General features: G+C 50.2%; 1 protein-coding gene across 1 annotated transcript; it reads left to right on the top strand.

The window, feature by feature from the left end:
• The first annotated feature begins 337 nt into the window (after positions 1 to 337).
• On the top strand, positions 338 to 10,047 carry NR2F1 (nuclear receptor subfamily 2 group F member 1). Its single transcript, XM_082835835.1, has 3 exons — positions 338 to 918; positions 3,366 to 3,893; positions 9,011 to 10,047. Exons 1-3 carry the CDS (start codon positions 459 to 461, stop codon positions 9,289 to 9,291), a joined length of 1,269 nt encoding a protein of 422 aa, XP_082691961.1. The 5' UTR covers positions 338 to 458; the 3' UTR covers positions 9,292 to 10,047.
• Positions 10,048 to 10,373: the final 326 nt, after the last annotated feature.

Here is a 10,373-nt window from a genome sequence, read left to right as displayed (position 1 = left end):
AACTTGGTGAAGAAGAAAAAAGCGAGAGAAGGGAGCTTGCTCGCTGGGGGGGGGTGGGGAGGGGGGGGAAGGAGAGCGTGGCCCCCCCAGGATCGGAGCGCGGGGGGAGCGGGCGAGGGGAGCAGGGGTGTTGGGGGGGGAGCCTGAGAGCCTGGGGGGGCTGCAAAAAGAGAGAAAGAAAACAGCAGGAACCACAACAAAACGCCAGCCGGGCGGGCGGGCGCGCAGCAGCAGCGGGGCGGCCGAGGCAGTAGCGGCGGCAGCGGCGGCGGCGGCGGCGGAGGCAGCGGCTGGTGCCCGGCTCGGGCTCGGCTCCCGCGACCCCGGGGCGCCGGGCGGGCCCCCCGCCCCCTCCCCCTCCCCCCTTCCCCTTCCCCTTCCCCTCCCAGCGCGCCCGCGCGCCCCGCGGCCCTCGGCGAGCAGCTCGGCTCCCCCCAGCGCTCCCCGGGCCCAAAGATATGGCAATGGTAGTTAGCAGCTGGCGAGATCCGCAGGACGACGTGGCCGGGGGCAACCCCGGCGGCCCCAACCCCGCAGCGCAGGCGGCCCGCGGCGGCGGCGGCGCCGGCGAGCAGCAGCAGCAGGCGGGCTCGGGCGCGCCGCACACGCCGCAGACCCCGGGCCAGCCCGGAGCGCCCGCCACCCCCGGCACGGCAGGGGACAAGGGCCAGGGACCGCCCGGCTCGGGCCAGAGCCAGCAGCACATCGAATGCGTGGTGTGCGGGGACAAGTCGAGCGGCAAGCACTACGGCCAGTTCACCTGCGAGGGCTGCAAAAGTTTCTTCAAGAGGAGCGTCCGCAGGAACTTAACTTACACATGCCGTGCCAACAGGAACTGTCCCATCGACCAGCACCACCGCAACCAGTGCCAATACTGCCGCCTCAAGAAGTGCCTCAAAGTGGGCATGAGGCGGGAAGGTGAATATTTATTCTGTGCTTCTCTCCCTGAGCTTCGCCCGCCTCCCCGGCCCTCTTTCTTTCTCTCTCGCGGGGGTGGCTGCTGTATGGGGCTGGGGTTCCTGCGGTCCCGGCCCGTCCCAGCTTCCCCTGTCCCCGCTACCTTCCTCCCCCGGCGTCTCCAGCCGCCCCCCCCCCCACCCCAGCTCGCTGCCGCTGCCTCCCCCTCCCGGCCTGCGCTCCTCTCCCCGGCTCCTCCACCCCACCCTCTGCCTGCTCAGGATTTTGTCCCTGGGATCGTGAGCTGTGGCTTAAAATCCCCTCCCTCTGTCTTGGATGTGCTCGGTGCGTGTCTCTTTCCCGCGTGTGCGTGAGGATGCTTGGGGCTGGGCTGGCATGAACTTGGGGAGGGGTGCTTATTTCCCCCGGAAAACTGTTTCTGTGTTTTTTCATTCCACTTTCCCCTCCACCTCTTCATGCCCTTTATTTAAAATGGGGGAGGGCTGGAGACTGGAGTACTCTGAACCATAGATTCATTACTGCATCATCCTTTTGGAAGCTTAGCTTGGAAAAAGAGGAGTGAGATTTATTGCACTTGTAGGTCTAATTAGGGGGGAAGGGGGGCTTCTGGCCTGTTCACTGGTTCCCTCTCCTCTTCACCGAGCTGGGGCCGCCTCCTCCAGAGCTGTGGCCTTGTTTTCACCCCTCTACTTTCAAAGGAAAGTTTGTGACTGAACCGTGCTTTCATAGTTGTGTCATTTTTTTTTAAAGCATGATACTCGTTTTATTTCTTCACCAAACTCCACCCTCTGCTTAAATACTGCATACAAATTACAATTTACAGCGGCATTTACCGATCCTTCTGATTTGGCTATAATGCATAGACTGCAGCTGGCATGAGCTTCCACATCATTTAATCCCTGTGTTGTATGGCTTTGGTTTCTTTTAACACAACTTTTGATGTTGTATTTAGATATGCTTCATGTTCATGTGGCAAGAGATGCAGCACTTTTCTTATAAATATATCTAGCCATTTACAATTAAAGTTTATCTCCTGACAATCATTAAAGATGTCTTATAGTCAAATTAGTGATCCAGTCAATTTTGTAGAATGTAGATTACTCCTTCTTGTAACTGACTTTAAAATTATATTTTATATGCCACAAGAAAAGAAATTGAATTCCTTCAGATCTCAAGGAGCAGGCAAATATGACGACTTCATTTCTAGCTCCAGGGAGATTTTATAGGCATCTGAAAAACAAAAAACAAAACAAAACAAAAAACTTTGAATTGTACTCTCATTTAATTGAAAAATAACTGCCAAGTTCAAAACTGTAATTAGAAAAAAGTATTCTAGCCATTAATGTTTCAAGAGCTTAAATTGCACTGGGGCTTGCATTAAAATTAGAATCAATGCAAACTTAAGAAAATAGTGTATAACCTGAAGTAAGATAGCTACGTGTACATGGACATATCTATATTAATTTGCTGGGGGGGGGAGAGTTCAGTAGCCCTAACTTTTCCTAAAGTTGTCTTTGTTTACATGGCAATTTAAAACGCTGGCACTGTTGAAGTAAAACATACACATTAAAAAAAAAAAAAAACTTTGGTCAGCTTTAAGAACTCAAAGCATGCTTACGTTTTGCATTCAGATGGTTAATGAATCCAGTGTTTTTGCAGTTGCAAGCTCGTGCATTCACTGGGCAAAAGCTGGCTGCAGGTTGCAGTGGCACCGCGCAGGACAGACATTAATTATATTTTCCACTTTTTTCAATAATGTTTGGCTACTGTAAGTTCAACTTTTTTCTTGATTTTTTTTCAATTTTTTGTTGCTTTTAACAGTGAGAACCTTGTGTGGGGCGATGGGGAGGAGGGGATAGGGGAGGGGTGCAGGATACTTGTTTTCTCTTCAAAAGTTGTTAAGTGGTTAGTAGGGTATGTAACTTGTATCTATTTTAAGGATAATTCCGTAGCATTTTTAGAGAATATGGAAACATTTTGAGCAAAACCAGCTTGCTTGCAAATGAAGAGGCAGCTAGGCATTTGCCTAGAACCACCACCTTTCTCTGGTTTCGCCTGTTTTTGTTTTTGTTTTACCCTGATTTGGTTCCTTCTGGAGGGGTGAGTGGGATTTCATTAATCTGTGTGTGACTTGTTGGTGGTCGAGGGGCTGGGTGGCATTTTCTTGGCCATACCGGGCTGGGGGCCCGTAACTCAGGCCTAGTTCTGGCAGGGCTGGGGTGGCCAGGGGCGCAGGAGACGGCTGGGCATACCGAGCCGCGGAGCTGGAGGGCTTCACCCCAGATTGCCTCCGGGTATGGGCTGTGAGAGCGAGCGCCAAAGGAGATGCTCCGGGGCGCTTGTGGCTGCGGGAAGAACCTCCGCATTGTGTCGGGTGCGCTGCGGCACGGGATGTTCGCAAGCCCCCTGGATGCACATTGCCTCTTTTCTCTCTTTCTTTTCGTCAGCGGTTCAGCGAGGAAGAATGCCTCCAACTCAACCCAATCCAGGCCAGTACGCACTCACCAACGGGGACCCCCTCAACGGCCACTGCTACCTGTCCGGCTACATCTCGCTGCTGCTGCGCGCGGAGCCCTACCCCACGTCGCGCTACGGCAGCCAATGCATGCAGCCCAACAACATCATGGGCATCGAGAACATCTGCGAGCTGGCCGCGCGCCTGCTCTTCAGCGCCGTCGAGTGGGCCCGCAACATCCCCTTCTTCCCGGATCTGCAGATCACCGACCAGGTGTCCCTACTACGCCTGACCTGGAGCGAGCTGTTCGTGCTCAACGCAGCCCAGTGCTCCATGCCGCTGCACGTGGCGCCGCTGCTGGCCGCCGCCGGCCTGCACGCCTCGCCCATGTCCGCCGACCGCGTCGTGGCCTTCATGGACCACATCCGCATCTTCCAGGAGCAGGTGGAGAAGCTCAAGGCGTTGCACGTCGACTCGGCCGAGTACAGCTGCCTCAAAGCCATCGTGCTGTTCACGTCAGGTGAGGCTGCGGCCGCTGGGAGGGCAGGCCGCGCCGGGAGCGCCCGCAGGCCGCGCTCCGCTCGGGCCCGGCCTCCTGCGCCGCGCCGCTGCACCCGCCGCGGCCGGGCCCTCGCCGGACCTCCGGCCTGGCCGGGACCTGTGGCCCCCGCGCGGGGAAGCGGCCGGCGGCGCCGCTGCCATCTTTGGAGCGCCGCGGTGCGGGAGCTGAGGCGGCGCGGGCGCGGGCGGCTAGGTGGCCCGGCCTGGCGGCCTGGAGCCCCGCGCGGGGCCGCGGCTGCGGCGGCGGCGGCGGCGGCGGCGGCGGCGGGCGCGTGGCTGGCGGGGGGTGGGGCGGGGAGGCGGTGCCGTGGATCCGTCTGGCTGCGCGTGTGTGCGGTGTGCATGTGTGTGCGATGTGCGTGTGCGTGTGTGCCGGAGCTCAGCGTTTCTGGGGGAGGAGAGGGAAGGAAGAGAACGTGGGAATGTGGCTTTCTCCTCTGTGTGGCACGCTCCCTGGCTGACTTTCCCGACACAGTGAGACACAGAGAGGGAGAAAGAGAGGAATACGGGCAAATAAATCATAAATAATCCCGCTTTATTGCATCCTGATTTTCCCTTATCGGAAACCATTCATGTTTGCAGTTGCTGAGGTTATTGAGGGTCGTAAAAAACGTATTCGATCTAATCAAGAAAGATGAAAAACAAAAGCAATACTGTAGAACCCGCAAGTATGGGAGGATTCCCGCCCCAGAGATAAATCTCATAGCCACGCAAAACGCACGAACATTGGAAATTTAACAGAGTGCCTTAAAAATATCAAATTAAATGTAGGCAGTGGTAACATGCATGTTAACAATTTCTCTTATGATAGATGGTTCAAATTAACTTCCAGGAAAATGCATTAATGTTGCCTTTGAAGGCTCTGGTCCGAGCCTCTGAGAACACTGCCCCCCTTTTATTATTGTAACCTGCAAGAGGGAAACATATAAACACCCAGGACAGCAGGTAATGGGGGGAAATAAAAACAAAGCCAGAAAGGACGCTGGTGGGGAACAGAGCTGCTCAAACTGGGTCTCGGGCCTTGCCCACTGTGAGTAGGGTTAGCTGCCGGTTTACCACCATTATTGGCGCTATTGTTTTTAATTCCTCCATTCAGAGAACAAATAAACCATCCTAATAAATCTATCCTAGAGGCAGGACCTCCAAAGGCCAAATTAAAACCACTCTTGAACAGAGATGGCAAAACCCCTTTCCCAAGGCCTCATTGAACAGTAAGCAGTGGTATAATCTATCAATATTTCCTGGCTTTCATGCGTGAAGAATCATATTTACATTGTATTAAAATGACTCTTAAATTTGCACAATATTGTAATGTAGCAAATGTAGTATTAATATCGATCTGAACAGCAGATAATTTATTTAGACAAGAGCATCTCATTTGTATGCAGGGTGGCCTGAGCTGTGGACTTGGACTGCCCCCCTTTTACTTTCAGTGCAAATGCAGGTCTGCTAGTGGGAGAGGGAGTTATTCTTTGCAAGAGGATAAAGTGCGAACCTTAAAACAAATGGAAGATTTATTGAATAGCCTCCTCGGTGTTTGAATGCATTTTATCTTAATAAGTCTTCTTGATGGAAACGTGTTTTTCAAAAGTGACAAAGAGCCTGGGAAGCAGCGACCCGGCTGCTTTAGCTCTGGCAGGCCTGGGGCCTGTCTGGCTCTCCACTACCCAGCTCTTTAGCCAAATTAATCAGGAAGCAAGCCAGTGTCGGGGAAGCTGGGGTTTTAAAATCTCACCCAGTGAGGTGTCTTGAAGCAGAAATGTGACTTGGAGCTGGACAGAGGTCTTCTCAAGAAAAGTCTCCCTCCCTTTTCCTTGTCCCCCCCCCCTAAGGTTCTTTGAACCCCCTTGACTTTTCTGATCTCCTGCCCTTTCCCAGAGAGAGGCAAGGACTGTGCAGGCTGTAAGGAAGACTGTGGAATTATTCATGCTTTCCTTTCAACTTTCCATCCTAAAATGTCCCTGTGAAAAGTGTTCCTTTAAAAAAAAAGTTTTCACAAAGATATTTCTTAAACCAAATCTTCAAGGTGTAAGGGAGGCCGAGAAGTGAACAATAACATTACTTTGTTGGAAAAATTGCAAGAAGAATATCTGAAAGTGGAAATAGAGCTGTCAGTAGTAATTCACCCCCCTTATCCATACAACACATTTCTACTTTTGACTAAACTTGTTTTGATTGCTAGCCAGAAGGGAATTCATGGGAAGCCTTCTCAAAGTCATCCAACTTTTAAGCAAACTTTGAATGATGGAAAAGACAGTTTTAGACATATTGTCCAACGAGGTTTACTCCGGATAAGTATTTGAAGCTGGCACGGGGGTTCCCTGTGGTGGTTTTCACATTTGGCCTCCGGATGGTATGTTTAATCCTTAATATTCTGGACAGCATCCAAGGACTAGGTCATGACCTGAACTTACTTTTTCTAAAAAATTCATTAATTCATACACCTCAATATTCTCTCAGATAAATGAGACTTTCCCCGAAAGGAGCCTTCTAGTTAACATAAATACAAGAAATCCATTTTCAGCACAATAATAACTTTGATTTCTAGTTATGGCAGCTGATTACATCTATATTTCCTGAACACTAAACTCTTCTGAATGCACAACATGAAATACATTCTCTGCACTACAAAGGCTAAGCTGGGAGGGCCTGAGCGGTAATGGTTATTTATTTACATAATTTCTTTTCCAGATACTGTAGAAGAAATATTGAGGGTTCCCACATTGACACTACCATATACAAAGCGAGACATGGGTTTTGCACATTCTGCCTCCTTTTCTTATCTGGGTATAACTCATGGAGTGTAAATATGTACTGCATCACACCCCCTGCTCACCTAGTTTCGCTACCACAACCAGACGATTGATCTGAGAGCTCATACTGTCAGTCCACAGTTGGGGGAATTCTGTTGCAGAAATATCCAAAGTAGGAATGAATATCTAGAGTGGGAAGCCAAGCCCAAATTAAGGCTCCTGCCCGAGGGAGGCTACAGGGCTGGCCGGCTGGCACTTTGCAGCGGGGCCCAGCTACAGGCATTCTGCCTTCAGAGGAGGAAAGAACTCGATGCAGCCAACACAGGGCCCAGGCATGCCTTTCCTGGGCTTCTCTCCCTTGGAGTAGCCTAGCTGGGGGAAGGGTAGTGACCTTGCACCCTGGGGGCCCTAAGTGTAAATATCAGATAAATATTTTACAAACCTGAGGAGACTCCGTATGGGTCTTTTTAAAAAAAAAAAACCTGCTGGGGTATCAGTGGGTCCCTTTCATACTGCATTCTCTGAGGCTGAGAGGTATCCTGTGGCATAAGGGGCAGAGAATGCATGTCAAACAAGATATATGTAAATAAGAGTCTGCATGGTGGTCATTCAGCAGGACCAGGTTAGGAAGCAAAGCCAAGGGCAGACCCTCAGGGTCCCCTCTCTAAGCATCGAAGCCCCAAACTGTTCCTGCCCTCATCCTGCTAACCATAAAATCTCACTGCCTTCCCAGGTCAGGCTAGTGTGACTGCACCCAAATGGCTGGCTAGAGTAATTAGACATCTGAGAGGAACCCAATCTGGATCTGGGGTCAAAGGAGACCTGCCTCAGAAGTTCCTGAATTATCACTAGTTTTATTTGTATTTTTGCTCAAGGCCATAGCCTTGTAGATGAAGGTGTTAGAATGCTTTACAAATCCCAGTTCTTGAAATAGAGACATAAAGCTCAGAAACTCAGCAGACCCCGGTTTCGCTTTGAATCATTTGCTGTGTCTTCTTAGGGTCACACTTATCCATTCACAATTATACAGTGTCCTTTTGGGGGCATTGCCATGCATGAATTTCTTTCCAGATCTATATATATTAGCAAACTCTGCCTTTGATCTCTAGTCGACCTCCTGACTGGCTAAGGGCTCCTCTGTGATCTTCCTGTTTTTAAAATATTTATTATTAATACAGGAAACAACATGGGTGTTTGAACCAAGAGAGGAAGCCTTCACTTCATTCCTCTGATTCCACCTTCCCCTCCATTTGCTTGCCTCTAGTTAGTTGATACAGTATAAACTGCTGTCTTGAAATATTTTTAGTAGACCAAGAAGAGCCCTTGGTTGACGTGAGATTAAACACACAGGTTTTGAGATGTTTCCTTGGGTACAGGTCCTGCCACAGGAAGCCTATATCCCCAAATCCCCCCTCAACTCCCCACCTCCCAGTTCTGAAGCAGAAACAGCAGCTGTCTCCAGTCCAGCTTTGTGTCTGATCGCTGAAGTTGTCTCCTTTCTGCAGCCTGGAGTAACTGAGCCATATTCCTTCTGATTATCATACAGCTTACAGAGATGGGACCAATTTTCAATTACGTGATCTAAGGCACAGATAGAAGTGTTCACCCTGGCTGAGGATTTGCTGCAGAGCTCTTGCTTGCATAGAGAGTGGATCGCAAATCCTCTGTTGCCAAAGCAGGAGCTTGATCTGATGCCAGGCCCTGCCAGCCTATGATTTCTTACCCCCTCGCATGTGTCTATTCACTATACAATCTAGGTTCTCCTTGAGGTTTCTGCTTGGGGTCATTTAGGTTTGAGAGGGGGACTCCAAGAAGCATTTTAGAACTGCCTCCAGGCTGCATATTTAGTCAGGGCTCCTGAATACCCCAAAACCAGGGGCAGAAGGGGCAGAAATCCTCCCTTTAATGAGCACAACGGAAAAGATGCTCCCCTGAAGGTGGAGGACAGGTTGCTGTGTACAGCAAACATGGCTCCAGCATCGTACATTATTTAATCCAAAGGTGAAAGAGGAGAAACAAAGGGACTGGAGAGGTTGCTGCCTCTTCAAGTGTGTGCCTGTCTCTCCAGCTCCCCAGGCCTGGTGGGAGTTTGATTTGTTTGTATTTGTGTTGGGGGCCGGGGGAAGGAAATAGTGAAGAAGGAGTAGGGAGGCATGGCGGGGAGGATTTCTTTTCTTCTTCCTTCTATTTCTATTTTTTCCCCTTTGCTCCTTAAAAGAAAAAAAAAATAAAATGAACGGCTTGCTGTTTGTGACTTTGCTGTCCGCTGACCTAACCGTGTGCCCCCTCCCCTTGTCTCTCCTTCCGGTGGCTGCTTGGGCAGATGCCTGTGGCCTGTCGGACGCCGCCCACATCGAGAGCCTGCAGGAGAAGTCGCAGTGCGCGCTGGAGGAGTACGTGAGGAGCCAGTACCCTAACCAGCCCAGCCGCTTCGGCAAACTGCTACTACGACTGCCCTCGCTGCGCACCGTATCCTCCTCGGTCATCGAGCAGCTCTTCTTCGTCCGTTTGGTAGGTAAAACCCCCATCGAAACTCTCATCCGCGATATGTTACTGTCTGGGAGCAGCTTCAACTGGCCTTACATGTCTATCCAGTGCTCCTAGACCTTGGGCGCTTCCCACCTGCCCCCACCCCCTAGAGACTCACAGGACCGGCGGGGGGCCGTGGACTCCAATGCCGCGGGGACACCAGGCGGCCGATGCAGGGTGCGGTGGGTCGGGCAGCGGGGAGGAGGGCCAGGGCGACAGGAGCAGCCCACCGTGCAGAAATGCAACCCGAGCTGCAAACCAGGAGAAAAAGAGACTCTTTTTAGTGTCAGATCTGTGGACACGTTGGAAAGGAAAGGAAAAAGACCTTGTGTCTGATGAGAAAAAGAAAAAAATTTGGAAGAGAGGACCATGAAAATTTTAATAAAACAGAAGGAGACTAACGGACCTTCCAGGATTTATTGTGGACAGATGTGGATATATTCTGTACAGAAAACAACACACATGGAAGTGGACCGAATCCTATGTAGAAACACACACACACGCACACACACACACATTGTTATTCATTTTGTAAAATACTAGTCTTTATTTTCATTTTTTTGTAAAATTTAAACATCGTATGCACATAAAAAAGAAACAAGAATTAGGGGAAAATAACATTTTCCAAATAATTATTAAAAAAATTGTCCTGTGTCTATGTATCTATATCTGTTTTGTATTTTTTTCTGGTTCCAAACCAGATTTCCTGTGATTCTATACTAATAATTTTTGATATAACCCTTTGCTTCTTATAATGAGTGCGATATATGTTGTCGAGGCTGTTCTTCAAGAATTAAAATTGAAGTGAAAATTTAAACAAAAAATAAAAGAATTTAGCAAAACCCACGTGTCTGGTTGCTTGACAGATGTCATCAGTGCAAGAGAACCCTCCAATTAATTTCCACTCTGATTATTATTAGAATGGTGGGGTGAGGGGGAAAACTTTTAAGGTCCATTACCAAGTTGGCTAGATTTATTTCCTAAAAGCAAGTAGCTGCTTTGGTTTTGTAAATGCGGAAGGCCAGGCTCTGCATGGGACAGAGTGGGGGGTGGGTGTCAGGGCACTTCGGTGCCGGCAGCAGCCATTGTGACCTTGTAGGTGGTGGGCAGCCAGCACGCAGCTGGCCAGGAGGCTGGAGCAGGCCCGGTCCCTCGGG

The sequence above is a fragment of the Leucopleurus acutus genome, assembly GCF_964270905.1.
Source record: "Leucopleurus acutus genome assembly, chromosome: 3".
Taxonomy (NCBI): domain Eukaryota; kingdom Metazoa; phylum Chordata; class Mammalia; order Artiodactyla; family Delphinidae; genus Leucopleurus; species Leucopleurus acutus.
This window is presented reverse-complemented; position numbering and strand designations above follow the sequence as displayed.

Excerpts from the sequence above, each read along its gene's own strand:
- NR2F1 (XM_082835835.1), top strand. The coding sequence starts at position 459 with ATGGCAATGGTAGTTAGCAGCTGGCGAGATCCGCAGGACGACGTGGCC. Across the intron at positions 919-3,365 it reads AGTGGGCATGAGGCGGGAAG|CGGTTCAGCGAGGAAGAATG; the intron begins GTGAATATTTAT and ends TCTTTTCGTCAG. Across the intron at positions 3,894-9,010 it reads CATCGTGCTGTTCACGTCAG|ATGCCTGTGGCCTGTCGGAC; the intron begins GTGAGGCTGCGG and ends CTGCTTGGGCAG.